A 17,606-nucleotide genomic window follows, 5' to 3' on the forward strand; every position below is an offset into this window, starting at 1 on the left:
CATTGGTTACACCAGCCATTAGGCTGATAGGCTTGAAGTCATAAACAGCGCTGTGCTTGCGAAGAGCTGCTGGCAAAACGCACGAAAGTGCTGTTTGAATGAATGATTATGGGCCTGCTGCTGCTCAGTCAGACTGCTCTATCAAATCAGACTTAATTATAACATAATAACACACAGAAATACGAGCCTTTGGTCATTAATATGATCAAATCCGGAAACTATCATTTCGAAAACAAAACGTTTATTATTTCAGTGAAATGCGGAACCATTCAGGAATTTATCTAAAGGGTGGCATCCCTAAGTCTAAATATTCCTGTTACATTGCACAACCTTCAATTTTTCTGTCATAATTACGTAAAATTCAGGCAAATTAGTTCGCAATGAGCCAGGCAGCCCAAACGGTTGCATATACCCTGACTCTGCGTGCAATGACAGCAAGAGAAATGACAATTTTACCTGGTTAATATTGCCTGCTAAACTGGATCAGTAGTTATAACTAGTAATTATGATTGATTGTTTTTTTTTAAAGATAAGTTTAATGCTAGCTAGCAATTTACCTTGGCTTCTACTACATTCGTGTAACAGGCAGGCTCCCCGTGGAGTGCAATGGTTAAAGCGTTGGACTAGTTAACTGTGCGGTTGCAAGATTGGAACCCCTGAGCTGACAAGGTGAAAATCTGTCGTTTTTCCACTGAACAAGGCAGTTAACCCACAGTTCCTAGGCAGTCATTGAAAATAAGAATGTGTTCTTAACGGTCTTGCCTAGTTAAATAAAACTTATTCAAAAAAAATATTTTAAAAAATCATGCCCAAAAATACCGATTTCTGATTGTTATGAAAACTTGAAATCGGCCCTCATTAAATCGGCCATTCCGATTAATCGGCCGACCTCTGGTTTTTGCTCTGACAGGTGTGTACTAAAGGAATTGTCCATAGAGCTCAAAAACAGGATTGTGTCATGGCACAGATCTGGGGAAGGGTACCAAAAAGATTCTGCAGCATTGAAGAACCCAAAGAACACGCTGGCCTCAAAATCATTCCTAAATGGAAGAAGGAACTGCTGGCCGCCCAGCCAAACTAAGCAATTGGGGGAGAATGGCTTTGGTCATCTTCCTGACCAAACTTCCCTGACAGAGCAACTCTGTGGAGAGGGGAAAAGAAGGACAACATCTCTGCAGCCCTCCACCAATCAGGCCTTTATGGTAGAGTGGCCAGACGGAAGCTACTCAGTAAAAGGCAAACCTGGCACCATCCATACTGTGAAGCATCATGCCGTGGGGATGATTTTCAGCGGCAGGGACAGGGAGACTAGTCCGGATCGAGGGAAACATGAACAGAGCGAAGTACAGAAAGATCATTGAAAAAAACCTGCGCCAGAGTGCTCAGGACCTCAGACTGGAGCGAAGGTTCACCTTCCAACAGGACAACGACCCTAAGCACACAGCCAAGCCACTCCTGCATTGGCTTCGGGACAAGTCTCTGACTGTCTTTGAGTGGTTCCGCCTGAGCCCGGAATTGAACCCAATCTAACATCTCTGGAGAGAATTGAAAATAGCTGTGCAGCGATGCTCCCGATCCAACCTGAAAGAGCTTGAGAGGATCTGCAGAGAAGAATGGGAGGAACTAATAAGCAAACAGCTGGGACGAGTCTCTGAATGTCCTTGAGTGGCCCAGCCAGAGCCCGGACTCTGGCTGGGCCAGTGTGCCAAGCTTGTAGAGTCATACCCAAGAAGACTCAAAGCTCTAATTGCTGCCAAAGGTGCTTCGACAAAGTAATGAGTAAAGGGCCTGAATACTTATGTAAATGTGATATTTCCATTTTTATTTTTGCAAACATTTCCCCAATTTTTTTGTTGCTTTGTCATTATGGGATAGTTTGTAAATTGATAAGGATTTTTAAAAATCCATTTTGGAATAAGGCTATATAACTTAACAAAATGTTATAAAAAGTCAAGGGGTCTGAATACTTTCCGAAGGCACTGTAGATCAGATGTGGGTCTTACCTGACTCTTGCAGGTATCTGTACACCAGGAAGTTGACCTCATCACTGCTAATGCTCATTTTTAATCCTGGTGGTCAACGAAGGGAATGGGAGCCTAGGAAGAGAGACACACACCCACACAGTTACAACACAGCCTGACAAAACATGAATGCTGTACAGCTTGTGTTATACTCAGATACTTAACAGATTAAAACAGACACTTCAAACAAACCCAGTGCCTCCGTCATGGTTGAACATTTGAACACTTGCCGATGGACTTCAGTTTACCACTACACTGATTAGTGATGAGGCATCTAGTTGGAACTGAGCTTGCTTTTGAACTTGGGAGTCTTGGAGAGTGGCAACATTTACAGTCTAGACGACATGTTGAAAGTCAATGGATAGTAGATCCATGCAAATACCCTGAGTCAATAAAATAAGGTGTAAAAATGACACGAACTCACAACGCAGAGTTCCACACTAACATTTTCCCCTGCTGGCACTGGTGCCTCTGTTTCAGTTAGTGGCACCAGCCCATGATCTGGTGGCACCCCCTAAACATATTTGCAGTGTCAAACATGCCTGCTTGTCGAATATCTCATCCCAAAATCAGGGATATCAATATGGGGTTGGCTTTGCTACTATAACAGCCTCCACTCTTCTGGGAAGGCTTTCCACTAGATGTTGGAACATTGCTGCAAGGACTTTCTTCCATTCAGCCACAAGAGCATTAGAGAGGTTGGGCACCGATGTTGATCGCTTAGACCTGGCTCGCAGTCTGCGTTCCAATTCATCCCAACAGTGTTCGAAGTGGTTGAGGTCAGGGCTCTGTGCAGGCCAATCAAATTCTTCTACACACTTCTCGACAAACCATTTCTGTATGGAAATCGCATTTCGCACGGGGAAATGTCATGCCGAAACTGGAAAGGGCCTTCCGCAAACTGTTGCCACAAAGTTGGAAACAAAGTTTGACACGAGAATATTAGAGGACACACAGGCCATTTTGAAAATGACAAATAACTTTTTAGGGGCAGTCTCTCTCTTTAATAGAGACACTAGTTGCTTCCAAAGTTGTGCTTTTCCCCCCATTGTATTTTGAAATATTATACAATAGGGCTTGGAATTGCCATTGACCTGAAGATATTATCACGATACCTAGGTGCCGATACGATATGTATTACGATTCTCACAATTCTATATGTATTGTGATTCAATACTGCGATCTGATGCTCCAAACATACTGCTCATTATGTCTGCTGCAGACGAGAGAGCATGAGAAAATTAGTTTCTGTCATGGAAATAAGTGCTGAAAACTAGGCTCACTATTTAAAAAAGATGGAGAACAAGCTATAGGGTGTAAAATACCAGCATTTTGGCACTAGTACAGCTGACTAGAGTTGGCTAATATCTAAAAACCGACACTTTGACTCCTCCAAGTACCAATATAATAGTGTCCAAAAATAGTTCACCCCCCCATCGCTATTATACAATCATGAGGGGGGACAGAGTGTGTGAAGCTTGCACATTACAACAGCAAGCCCCAGCTAAACAGGCAGCAGGGCAGACACTTTACTGTTTAACAAATTAATGGTTTTATCCAAGTAGAATGTGCAGTAGAATGTGCAGCTTGCACCAGTGCGACCAATTTAAAAATGTTTACTTGCAAAGTCAAAGGGTCACAAAATGTGACTAAATGGTCTCAGTCTGTAGCCCTGCCAAAAGATGACATAACTCCACTATGTAACATCATATCAAAATGGGCAAGCCTTTTGATCCCTTACCTTGCCTGACCTACTTTGGGGAAAATTCATAACACTCTGTGGTTACGGCCAAACTTATCATTATCAATTGGCAGTACAATCATGGAGTTAAATTCCATCCTGGCCCTTAGGCAAGGCACCAGTTTCCATTCATTACCCCCACAACTGGAAATAATTACTGAGCCCTCCTTAAGAGGGCAGGCTGACTCATGTGGACAAAACCACTGGGGGAAAGGAAAAACATCCCGCATAGTTCGTATTCCTGAGATGCGTATTTATTCAAGTGAGCCACACACTGTTTAAACAGGACCGTGGAAAGAAACAGGGATGTGTAGGATGGCTGGATTGGAATTTATAGCACTTCATCATGCTAGCCCACTGAAAAGTACACACCGAGACCAGAAATGATAGCTAATGGTAAACAAATCAAGAGAGCCTTGGCCTCTGGAGAATGCGATGCACTTCACGACACAGGCAGAATCATGACAATGGTAGGAATGGGATCGTGTTGCAATATGTGGCGTTAGTCACGGGTACAGCTGATGGGTTTGGTTGTACATTCAGGATAACACATAGGAGACACCCATAGTTTGTCCTATTCACATTGACTATGAGGGGTGAGGTTGCTGACAAGCAGTGGGTCTACATTTCAAGATATACAGTTGTAGTCAGAAGTTTACATACATTTAAACTCGGTTTCATAAGTCCTGACATTTAATCCTAGTAAAAATTTCCTGTCGTAAGTCAGTTAGGATCATCTCTTTATTTTAAGAATGTGAAATGTGAGAATAATAGTAGCGAGAATGCTTTATTTCAGCTTTTATTTCTTCTAGCCTATCCTGCAGCAAAGCACCCCCACAACATGATGCTGCCACCCCCGTGCTTCACGGTTGGGATGTGGTTCTTTGGCTTGCAAGCATCCCCCTTTTCCTCTAAACATAAATGGTCATTACAGCCAAACAGTTCCATTTGTGTTTCATCAGACCAGAGGACATTTCTCCAAAAAGTACAACCTTTGTCCCCATGTGCAGTTGCAAACCGTAGTCTGGCCTTTTTTAATGGCGGTTTTGGAGCAGTGGCCTCTTCCTTGCTGAGTGGCCTTTCAGGTTATGTCGATATAGGACTCCTTTTACTGTGGATATTGAAACTTTTGTACCCGTTTCCTCCAGCATCTTCACAGGGTCCTTTGATGTTGCTCTGGGATTGATTTGCACTTTTCACACCAAAGTACATTCATCTCTAGGAGACAGAACGAGTCTCCTTCCTGATCGGTATGACAGCTGCGTGGTCCCATGGTATTCATACTCGCGTACTATTGTTTGTACAGATGAACGTGGTACCTTCAGATGTTTCGAAATTGCTCCCAAAGATGAACCAGACTTGTGGAGGCCTACAATTTTCCAATGATGTCAAGCAGAGGCACTGAGATTGAAGGTAGGCCTTGAAATACATCCACAGGTACACCTCCAACTGACTCAAATGATGTCAATTAGCCTATCAGAAGTTTCTAAAGCCATGACATCATTTTCTGGAATTTTACAAGCTGATTAAAGGCAGTCATCTTCTGACCCACTGAAATTGTGATACGGTGAATTATAAATGAAATAATCTGTCTGTAAACAGTTGTTGGATTACTTGTGTCATGCACAAAGTATATGTCCTAACCGACTTGTCAAAACTACAGTTTGCTAACAAGAAATGTAGAGTGGTTGAAAAACCGAGTTTTAATGACTCCAACCTAAGTGTACGTAAACGTCCGAACTTCAACTGTAGATCCTGAGAATTAAAATCTAAAAAGTTTATTTTATTTTCACACACACACACACACACACACTTGTTATATGCCGAGTACACTGCTCTTCTCGTGTCCCATACCAATAACAGGCAGGGTCCCTTTCCTTGATTCCACAAGGAATCAAACCCTCAGAGGTAGTAGTCACACCTGTGGTGAAAGAGGCATTATTCTTACCAAACCACATGACCTTTGATTTAAAAGGTGTTCAGAACAAGGTTAAGGTCAGAGAAAGCTTGTTGGACACCAAGAAAGCTTCGTTGTTGAGCATTTAACACAACATCTGGGAAGGGGCCAGCTGAGTATAAGACTATCATCTGCATATAAATGGATGAGAGAGCTGCCTACTGCCTGAGCTGTTGTTGTTGATGTAAATTGAGAAGAGTGTGGGGCCTAGGATTGAGCCTTGGGGTACTCCCTTGGTGACAGGCAGTGGCTGAGACAGCAGATTTTCTGACTTTATACACTGCGCTCTTTGAGGTAGTTCGCAAACCAGGCCAAATACTCCTTAGCCGGCCCACAAGAATGGAATGGTCTACCAAAATCAAAAGCTTTGGCCAAGTCAATAAAAATAGCAACACAACATTGCTTTGAATCAATTGCAATGGTGACAACATTGGGGACCGTTAAGGTTGCACTGACACATCTTTAACCTGAGCGGAAACCAGATTGCATACCAGAGAGAATACTATGGACATCAAGAAATCCAGCCAGTTGATTATTACGTTTTTCCAACACTTTTGATTAACAGGGCAAAATAGAAATAGGCCTATAACAGTTAGGATCAGCTTGATCTCCCCCTTTGAATAAAGGACGAACCGTGGCTGCCTTCCAGGCAATGGGAACCTCCCCAGAAAGGAGAGACAGGTTAAAAAGGTTGGAGATAGGCTTGGCAATCATAGGGGCAGCAACTTTAATGAAGGGTCTAAACCATTGGACCCAGATGGTTTTTGGGGGTCAAGTTTCAGGGGCTCCTTTAGCACCTCAGTGACTGCTTGCAGGAAGAAACTTTGTAGCGGAGCAGGGGAAACAGAGGGAGAAGCATTGGTGATAGTCACATTAGAAGGGGTGGGAGATGAGGAAATGTTGGGATGGGCAAGGAGGCATGACAGAGTCAAATAGGAATCCTGACTTGATGAAGTGGTGATTAAAGAGCTCAGCCATGTGCTTCTTGTCAGTAACAACCACATCATTAACTTTAAGGGACATGGGCAGCTGTGAGGGTTTATTCTCCGGGCCCTTAACCCTTTTCCAGATCTCCTTGGGGTTAGACACACAGAGAGTGGGCCTTAATTAAACCTCTGATATGAAGATAATGTCCCTGGAACCATCGATCCTCAGTTTGACTTTATATCGGCGATGCTAACTATGGCGTTGTTGTTCAAAACATCAACAAAATAACAATGAAATGCCAGCCATTCTAGCCTTGGACCATTTCTTTCCCTCCACACATTTCAGTGGAAAGGATTGTAGTCTGTTTGTATACAAGCCTCTCTGTGGGCTATACTGTAGCTTCTACTGTATCTCACCTTTTGCACTTTGCCCAAGGACAGCACTCTCTCGGAACACGAGGCCCAGGGCTATAAGTATGAATGCATTAAAACAGCACAGTTTGTAAAGAGAGTTTATGTGCAGGAATGCATGTCAGCTCGAGAAGACAAGCAAAAATGGGTTGAGGCGTTTATTAACCTCTTGCTCCTACCTGACACGCAGGCGTCCCATCTAGACATCTGGAAATGCAAATGCGCTACGCTAAATGCTAATGGTACTAGTTAAAACTCAAACGTTCATTAAAATACACATGCAGGGTATTGAATTAAAGCTACACTCGTTGTGAATCCAGGCAACAAGTCAGATTTTTAAAATGCTTTTCGGCGAAAGCATGAGAAGCTTTTATCTGATAGCATGTAACACCCCAAAAGACCCGCAGGGGACGTAAACAAAATAATTAGCATAGTCGGCGCTACACAAACCGCACAAATAAAATATAAAACATTCATTACCTTTGACCCTCTTCTTTGTTGGCACTCCTAGATGTCCCATAATCACTATTGGGTCTTTTTTTTCGATTAAATCGGTCCATATATAGCCTAGATATCGATCTATGAAGACTGTGATAAACGAAAAAAAATAGCTTCTTATAACGTAACGTCATTTTTTTAAATTAAAAAAGTTGACGATAAACTTTCACAAAAAACACTTCGAAATACTTTTGTAATGCACCTTTAGGTATTAGTAAACGTTAATAAGCGATCAAATTGATCACAAGGCGATGTGTATTCTATAGGGGTACGTCTGGAAATAATGTCCGGGTAAATCTCAACCAAAATATCCGGTCCGAGACCTGAAGAAATGGGCTGTCTCTTCTTTTGACCAAGAAACAAAGCCTAGGCAAATGACAAGACTGTTGACATCGTGTGGAAGCTGTAGGAATTGCAATCTCGGCTCCAGGTAATTTGCTTTCCCATAGACAATACATGCATGTGGCGCATTGATATATTTTCCCATTTTCAGTGATCAGATTTTCCTGCTTTTCGATGAAACGCACGTTCTGTTATAGTCACAGCCGTGATTTAACCAGTTTTATAAACGTCTGAGTGTTTTCTATCCACACATACTAATCATATGCATATACTATATTCCTGGCATGAGCAGCAGGGCGCTGAAATGTTGCGCAATTTTTAACAGAATGTTCGAAAAAGTAGGGGGTAGGAGTAACAGGTTAATGGTCATGGCTGTGTATTCCAACTATCCCAAGCAAATATTTACAGCGTTACAGAAAGTATTTTTTTACATTTTTTTCTAGGGCTGGGGGATATGGCCTTTTCAAACTTAGTGATTCACAACATATAAAAATGTTAAGGGTCAATACACTATTTAAAACAGTCAATCTAATGAATTCTGGCCTTGTAAAATTATACCTAGGCTAAATATAAGATCCACTACAAATGAAAATATTATAACCTGCTTTGTTGCAATAATCACTGATCTGATTTTCAAGTCTTAAGAAAATACACTTTTTGTTACAAATTTAACCAGAACCACTGATAATGGCCAACTTCTTACCAGGCATTATAGAACATTAACACAGTTCTCAAACAATCTCTCAAGCACAAGCCCACCTGGTAGTGAGTAGCCAGCTAATCTTTATATTTAAAGTTTAGCCAACTTGGATCTACAGTGCATTCGGAAAGTATTCAGACCCCTTGACTTTTTACACATTTTGTTACGTTTACAGCCCTATTCTAAAAAAGTATTTTTATATATCCTCATCATTCTACACACAATACCCCATAATTACAAGGTGAAAACCGGTGGGTTTAGAAATATTTGCAAATGTATTATATAAAAAAACAGGCATACCTAATTTACATAAATATTCAGACCTTTTAATGAGACTTGAAATTGACCTCAGGTGTATCCTGTTTCCATTGATCATCCTTGAGATATTTCTACAACTTGGTAAATTCAATTGACTGGACATGATTGGGGCGGCAGGTAGCCTAGTGGTTAGAGAGTTGGGCCAGTAACCGAAAGGGTGCTAGATCGAGTCCCCAAGCTGACAAGGTAAAAATCAAGGCAGTTAACACACTATTCCTAGGCAGTCATTGTAAATAAGAATTTGTTCTTAACTGAATTGCCTAGTTAAAAAAAAAAAAATTTAAGAATAATTTGGAAAGACACACAACTGTCTATATAAAAAGGTCCCACAATTGACAGTGCATGTCAGAGTAAAAACCAAGCCATGAGGTCGAAGGACTTGTCCTTAGAGCTCCCAGACAGGATTGTGTCGAGGCACAGATCTGGAGAAGGGTAAATAGAACAAGTTTGGAACCATCAAGACTCTTCCTAGAGCTGGCCGCCTGGGCAAACTGAGAAATCAGGGAAGAAGACCCTTGGCTCTAGAACCCGATGGCTCTAAAGATCTTCAGTGGAGATGGGAAAACTTTCTAGAAGGACAACCATATCTGTAGAACTTCACCAAATCAGGCCTTTATTGTAGAATGGCCAGACGGAAGCCACTCCTCAGTAAAAGGCACCTGACAGCCCGCTTGGAATTTTCCAAAAAGGCACCTAAAGAACTGACCATGAAACAAAAATGGAACGCATTGGCCTGAATGCCAAGCGCCACGTCTTAATCTTAAGGAAACCTGGCACCATTCCTACAGTGAAGCATGGTGGTGGCAAGCATCATGCTGTGGGGATGTTTTTCAGCAGCAGAGACTGGGAGAAGTCAGGATCGAGGAAAATATTAATTGGGAAAAGTACAGAGATCAGAGAAAAAACAGAGTACAGAGAAAAAAATGGGAAACTACCCAACTACAGATGTGCAAAGATTCCGGCGCCGACAGAGATGGCCGCCTCGCGTTCCTAGGAAACTATGCAGTTTTTTTTTTATGCGTTATTTCTTACATTTGTACCCCAAGTCATCTTAGGTTTCATTACATACAGTCGAGAAGAACTACTGAATATAAGATCAGCGTCAACTCACCATCAGTACGACCAAGAATATGCCTTTCACGAAGCGGATCCTGTGTTCTGCCTTTCAACCAGGACAACGGAATGGATCCCAGCCGGCAACCCAAAAAAACGACTCCGTAAAAGAGGGAAACGAGGCGGTCTTCTGGTCAGACTCCGGAGACGGGCACATCATGCACCACTCCCTAGCATTCTTCTCGCCAATGTCCAGTCTCTTGACAACAAGGTTGATGAAATCTGAGCAAGGGTAGCATTCCAGAGGGACATCAGAGACTAACGTTCTTTGCTTCACGGAAACATGGCTCACTGGAGGGACGCTATCGGAGGCGGTGCAGCCAGCGGGTTTCTCCACGCATCGCGCCGATAGAAACAAACAACTTTTTGGAAAGAAGTGGGGCAGGGGCGTATGCCTTATGGCTAACGAGACTTGGTGTGATCACAGAAACATACAGGAACTCAAATCCTTCTGTTCACCTGATTTTGAATTCTTCACAATCAAATGTAGACCACATTATCTACCAAGAGAATTCTCTTCCGATTATAATCACAGCCGTATATATTCCCCCCCAAGCAGACATATCGATGGCTCTGAACGAACTTTATTTGACTCTTTGCAAACTGGAATCCATACATCCTGAGGCTGCATTCATTGTAGCTGGGGATTTTAACAAGGCTAATCTGAAAACAAGACTCCCTAAATTGTATCAGCATATCGACTGCGCAACCAGGGCGGGAAAAACCTTGGATCATTGTTACTCTAACTTCCGCGACGCATATAAGGCCCTGCCCCGCCCTCCTTTCGGAAAAGCTGACCACGACTCCATTTTGCTGATCCCTGCCTACAAACAGAAACTAAAACAAGAGGCTCCCACACTGAGGTCTGTCCAACGCTGATCCGACCAAGCTGATTCCACACTCCAAGACTGCTTCCATCACGTGGACTGGGATATGTTTCGTATTGCGTCAGACAGCAACATTGACGAATACGCTGATTCGGTGTGCGAGTTCATTAGAACGTGCGTTGAAGATGTCGTTCCCATAGCAACGATTAAAACATTCCCAAACCAGAAACCGTGGATTGATGGCAGCATTCGCGTGAAACTGAAAGCGCAAACCACTGCTTTTAATCAGGGCAAGGTGACTGGTAACATGACCGAATACAAACAATGCAGTTATTCCCTCCGCAAGGCTATCAAACAAACTAAGCGTCAGAGACAAAGTAGAATCTCAATTCAACGGCTCAGACACAAGAGGTGTGGCAGGGTCTACAGTCAATTACAGACTACAAGAAGAAAACCAGCCCAGTCACGGACCAGGATGTCTTGCTCCCAGGCAGACTAAATAACTTTTTTGCCCGCTTTGAGGACAATACAGTGCCACTGACACGGCCTGCAACGAAAACACGCGGCCTCTCCTTCACTGCAGCCGAGGTGAGTAAAACATTTAAACGTGTTAACCCTCGCAAGGCTGCAGGCCCAGACGGCATCCCCAGCCGCGCCCTCAGAGCATGCGCAGACCAGCTGGCTAGTGTGTTTACGGACATTCAATCAATCCATATACCAGTCTGCTGTTCCCACATGCTTCAAGAGGGCCACCATTGTTCCTGTTCCCAAGAAAGCTAAGGTAACTGAGCTAAACGACTACCGCCCCGTAGCACTCACTTCCGTCATCATGAAGTGCTTTGAGAGACTAGTCAAGGACCATATCACCTCCACCCTACCTGACACCCTAGACCCACTCCAATTTGCTTACCGCCCAAATAGGTCCACAGACGATGCAATCTCAACCACACTGCACACTGCCCTAACCCACCTGGACAAGAGGAATACCTATGTGAGAATGCTGTTCATCGACTACAGCTCGGCATTTAACACCATAGTACCCTCCAAGCTCGTCATCAAGCTCGAGACCCTGGGTCTCGACCCCGCCCTGTACAACTGGGTACTGGACTTCCTGACGGGCCGCCCCCAGGTGGTGAGGGTAGGCAACAACATCTCCACCCCGCTGATCCTGGGGGCCCCACAAGGGTGCGTTCTGAGGCCTCTCCTGTACTCCCTGTTCACCCACGACTGTGTGGCCACGCACGCCTCCAACTCAATCATCAAGTTTGCGGACGACACAACAGTGGTAGGCTTGATTACCAACAACGACGAGACAGCCTACAGGGAGGAGGTGAGGGCCCTCGGAGTGTGGTGTCAGGAAAATAACCTCACACTCAACGTCAACAAAACTAAGGAGATGATTGTGGACTTCAGGAAACAGCAGAGGGAACACCCCCCTATCCACATCGATGGAACAGTAGTGGAGAGGGTAGTAAGTTTTAAGTTCCTCGGCATACACATCACAGACAAACTGAATTGGTCCACTCACACAGACAGCATCGTGAAGAAGGCGCAGCAGCGCCTGTTTAACCTCAGGAGGCTGAAGAAATTTGGCTTGTCACCAAAAGCACTCACAAACTTCTACAGATGCACAATCGAGAGCATCCTGGCGGGCTGTATCACCGCCTGGTACGGCAACTGCTCCGCCCACAACCGTAAGGCTCTCCAGAGGGTAGTGAGGTCTGCACAACGCATCACCGGGGGCAAACTATCTACCCTCCAGGACACCTACACCATCCGATGTCACAGGAAGGCCATAAAGATCATCAAGGATAACAACCACCCGAGCCACTGCCTGTTCACCCCGCTATCATCCAGAAGGCGAGGTCAGTACAGGTGCATCAAAGCTGGGACCGAGAGACTGAAAAATAGCTTCTATCTCAAGGCCATCAGACTGTTAAACAGCAACCACTAACATTGAGTGGCCGCTGCCAACACACTGACTCAACTCCAGCCACTTTAATAATGGGAACTGATGGGAAATGATGTAAAATATCACTAGCCACTTTCTAGCCCCTGAACAGGCAGTTAAACCCACTGTTCCCAGGCCGTCATTGAAAATAAGAATATGTTCTTAACTGACTTGCCTGGTTAAATAAACGTAAAACTATAAAAATAACAATGCTACCTAATATGTTTACATACCCTACATTATTCATCTCATATGTATACGTATATACTGCAATCTATATCATCTACTGCATCTTTATGTAATACATGTATCACTAGCCACTTTAACTATGCCACTTTGTTTACATACTCATCTCATATGTATATACTGTACTCGATACCATCTACTGTATCTTGGCTATGCCGCTCTGTACCATCACTCATTCATATATCTTTATGTACATATTCTTTATCCCCTTACACTTGTGTGTATAAGACAGTAGTTTTGGAATTGTTAGTTAGATTACTTGTTGGTTATTACTGCATTGTCGGAACTAGAAGCACAAGCATTTCGCTACACTCACATTAACATCTGCTAACCATGTGTATGTGACAAATAAAATTGGATTTGATTTGAGATTGTAGCCTCATACCCAAGACGATTCGAGAATGTAATCGCTGCCAAAGGTGATTCAACAAAGTACTAAGTAAAGGGTCTGAATACTTATGTAAATGTGATATTTCAGTTAATACAGGTGCAAAATGTTCTAAAAACCTGTTTTTGCATTGTCATTATGGGGTATTGTGTGTGTAGAATGATGAGATTTTAAACATTAAAAAAAAAAATCAATTTAGGAATAAGGCTGTAACGTAACAAAATATGGAAAAAGTCAAGGGGTCTGAATACTTTCCAAATGCACTGTATTTGTTTGCTATTGGACACACCTTCCTGTCCATCTCCAACTATTTGAACAAAATAGCCTGATCACTGTGTTTAGATGTGGAAATCAAGAGGCCTACCTGGACAAGAAGATGCTTATTTCTCAGAATGAGTTGACAATTCCTTAAATAAATGAGTATTTTTATACTCTTTGCACATTTAAAAAACACAGACTAGACAGCTAGCGCATAACCGTCTGGCTAAAATGCTGCTAACGGTACATGGTACAGCAATACCACCTGCGACAAACTGAGTATTAATTTTCCACATTCATTTATACTGCAGTCTTAGTATGGTCTGCTCTACATTTTGGGAGTGGAGACATAAAAAGAGTATCATTATGAAGGTTAAGTTCTCCTCCATTACAGTACAAATAATGTCTCAATGTGTTTGGGTGTCCATATGACCTATTATGTTAGACCAAACCTCAAATGCAAATAGAGAGTTGAAACTGCTTGTTGTCAGAGAGGAAGTGGCATGGGGAGGGGCTTATTGTCTGTGTGCGAAAGTACACAGTACAGAAAGAGCAAAGGAGACGAGACCAAAAAGACAAAACACTCAAAGAAACAAAAACAATTAAATAATACTTGACTTTTGCAATACAGGCATTTGGAACATTGCGCTAAAACATTATTTTGAATTAATTCAATATATCGCCCAGCCCTAGTTTCCCTCATGCCTCTTTGGGGTGATGACAATTCAGTCGGGTCAAGGAGGGCGAATATGGCTCATCGGTGTGAATTAGTTGTGTCTCTGTTTGACATGCACTGAAGTACAGGCCTCAACCCCAGAGTCCTGACACCTTGCCGAGGGTCTGACTGCATCTGCACTCCTCTCCTGCTCCTTCACGAAAGTTGATGGTCTGTTTGGGGATTTGAAAACCCAAAGTGCACAGAGTGGATGAGAAAGGACTATGTTGATGAAAAGTGACACACATCATGGGAGATGTGCTCCTGTGGGATATCCAAAACAACTCCACATTCTGGTAGTCCAGGTTTGAGGTTGGAGAAAGTCATCCTTACAATGCAATCGTCAGATATGTCAGTGTGATTCTGTGATAACCACTGTGCTTTCTATTATACAAGACAAAAGCACAACTTGTGTGTTGCTTCGGAAACACTTCTCAGCTATCACTATGCATGCGATTACATACGATTATGTCAGCCCCAGACTACTCACCATGTGATCAAGTGTCTTTCAGAAGCTCATTGCTCCACCGTCCAGAGGAGGAACTCAGCAATCTAGGAACGAAGACAGTGAACAGAATAATTACATTTACACTTGAGTCATTTAGCAGACGCTCTTATCCAGAGTGACTTACAGTTAGTGCATTCATCTCAAGATAGCTAGGTGAGACAACCACATCTCGGTCATAGTAAGTTTCCTCAATAACGTCAGTGCTGGAAAAGTCAAGCGTGAGTGTTAGTTAACGAAAGGCATTTATTTTTTATTCCAGTTTATACACTGTTCATGTTGACTCTCTCTGAGTAAGTACATAAGAGTGAAACCTTGAGACCTATACTGTTTAGAAGTATATAGCTATCATGGCAAGAGGATGATGCTTTCATAGCAACTTCAGAGCTCAATAATTATGCACGACAACTGGGACTTAACAATCCCAGTACATTGATATATTACCTGCCAATATTGTATGGAAATTGTAAGGGAAATGTTGCAGTGCCTACGCAGGCAGATTGAGGAAAGAGTTAAAAACTGACTGGCCAAGAGGGGTGTGTCGCTATACTATCAGACTGGGTCAGTGATGAATCCATACAGCCAATGGACCTTTGTGCTACAAGTGCCCTGGTAGCAGTACGCAAGAAGCAGACGGGGAAGAATAATTACCTAGTTACTACTGTAACGTTAACATGTACAGTACCTTCGTGTACAGCTGTGATAGAAAACGCTATCATAGTCAACGTTATAACATTGGCACACTACACCAGTCGGCACAATTTACTATCCGTAACTTAACTTTAACTACCTAACTGCGCAATTTAGGCTTTTACCTCATTTATAAACGTTAGCTAGCAACAGTAATATTAAAAAACGATTTCGTCTAACGTTAGCTAGCTACCGTTAGTTGGCGTTATGTCACCGGCTAGCCTAAGCTAACGTAGCTCGCATTGCTAACTAGCTAGCGCGAAGAGCACAAAGCCCATCCCCCACACGGTTGTACGCAAGAGGCTAAGCTAACGTAGTGATTAGCTAGCTAGCCTGGGCACCGCGACGTGGTTTTTCGGTCGCCACTCTCCCGCGACCATGAGGCATTGCTAAACAAGGATTTAGCGGTAGCTAACTAGTTAGTCAAAAAAAAAAAACATATTACAGGGCATACCTTTAGAAAGGGGTCGCAATAGTTTGCATTTATTCCTGTGTTCCAACAACAAAACCAAAAAAAACAAGATTCGTTCTTTATATGAACGGTGCTGGTTAACTAGCAAGGCTAGCTAGCTGCTCTTTCAAAATGTGTCCCCATAATCCAGTAGCTAGCTACCTACTTTGTCTGAAATCTTTTGATAGATGGCTTCCGCTGTAATCCACGTGTTAAAGCTAAACCATGTTATCTCTTTCCAAAGATTACAAAATTGATATAACAAGGAAATTAATTAACATTTTAACGCTAATAGATAAGATACAAAGCCAGGCGGTTCGAAGCCAACGGCTTCAGACACTCAACACAGTGACGCGACTTTCCCTACAAAAATGGGCAGTCCAGGCAGCTTGCTACAGTATTTCCAAACATCACTCATTGAAGCGAGGCACAGAAAGCATTGTCACATGTAGAAAAAGTGTACAGGAAATGTTATTTCCTGCTAAACGATTAAAACGTATGGTAAACCAATATTGTATTAATTTAGATAATTAGATGCCATACAGTTCTGTGAATGTATATTTTATACAACCAGTCTCTTTGAATGTATTAATATTGCCCATAAAGAAATGGGAGAGTTCAACTACTCAGAATAGAATTATGAAGAAATAGGCAACTCACTTTCACAATCATATACAGTACTTAGAGCCAGCACACAATGGCTCCATCACATAATAACCATCCCTCCCCCTCCTCCTCCCAAATTGGGTTTAAGAGCCTTCACTTGGTTCCACCAATCAGATGAAAAGGAAAAAGTATAGAGGCTTCAAGCTAACAGCCAGCCACCAGTCAAAACAGTGTTTCCCCCATCCCCCACTATTGCAAATTTTTGCCTGGCTGGGCACCACTAGCCATAGATAAATTACTCCCCACCCTCTATCCTTTGCTGGTCATTCATATTGAGAAAGTCAATAACAAGCTGACATTATTGATGTCTACATATATAACTGTTTTCTATTTGCATACATTTTCCTACGTGCATTGCACTGTTTTAGCTGGACATGCTGATCAAAAGATACACGGGAGTAAGATCTTCTGAGAAGCACTTGACAAGGCTGTGAAAGTGTCATGGAAGTTGTATATCACCCTGGGATGAGACGTTGAGATGGGATCATTCCATGATTCCTCAGTACATTTTAGATCTACTATAGCTGTATCAAAGATAGGATGACGATAGCACAAGCTTTTCCTGACATAATTAAAAAACTAGACTGAAGAGTAATGATTCAGTGCTAACATATGACTGTTTTCCTCAAACTATCCCCAAGTGAAGATTCTGCTTCATCGCTCCAGACTTCCCTGTGCGAGATGATGACACATCATGAAATGGTGAACGTGGCCAGCAGAAACACACAATAAGAACAACAAGAGGAATAGGTAGTGAGTAGCCAATATACAGCACATCCTTCATTCCATGTTTTTCTTCCTTTTCCCGCCACTATGGAGTACAGGCTCAGCAGGGAGTCTCAGCGGGTCTCTCTCTCGCTCTCTCTCTCCCCTACACATGCA

General features: G+C 42.8%; 1 protein-coding gene across 5 annotated transcripts in view; it reads right to left on the reverse strand.

Annotated features, from left to right (window-relative positions):
* Nucleotides 1-16,441, reverse strand: part of LOC124009407 (F-box-like/WD repeat-containing protein TBL1XR1) — a 47,498-nt gene extending 31,057 nt beyond the window's left edge. The window contains exons 1-4 of one of the 5 annotated variants that reach the window (XM_046321228.1): nucleotides 16,225-16,441; nucleotides 15,045-15,123; nucleotides 14,903-14,964; nucleotides 2,004-2,096 (exon numbers count right to left, since the gene is read on the reverse strand). In XM_046321228.1, the coding sequence (XP_046177184.1) occupies nucleotides 2,004-2,061 (58 nt within the window). In that variant the 5' untranslated portion in view covers nucleotides 2,062-2,096; nucleotides 14,903-14,964; nucleotides 15,045-15,123; nucleotides 16,225-16,441. Of the gene's footprint in view, nucleotides 1-2,003; nucleotides 2,097-14,902; nucleotides 14,965-15,044; nucleotides 15,124-16,061 lie in introns of all 5 variants that reach the window. The other 4 variants (XM_046321227.1, XM_046321226.1, XM_046321225.1 and 1 more) reach the window with 4 other exon arrangements.
* Between the last annotated feature and the right edge of the window lie 1,165 nt (nucleotides 16,442-17,606).

This window comes from Oncorhynchus gorbuscha, linkage group LG22 (assembly GCF_021184085.1).
Source record: "Oncorhynchus gorbuscha isolate QuinsamMale2020 ecotype Even-year linkage group LG22, OgorEven_v1.0, whole genome shotgun sequence".
Classification (NCBI taxonomy): Eukaryota; Metazoa; Chordata; class Actinopteri; order Salmoniformes; family Salmonidae; genus Oncorhynchus; species Oncorhynchus gorbuscha.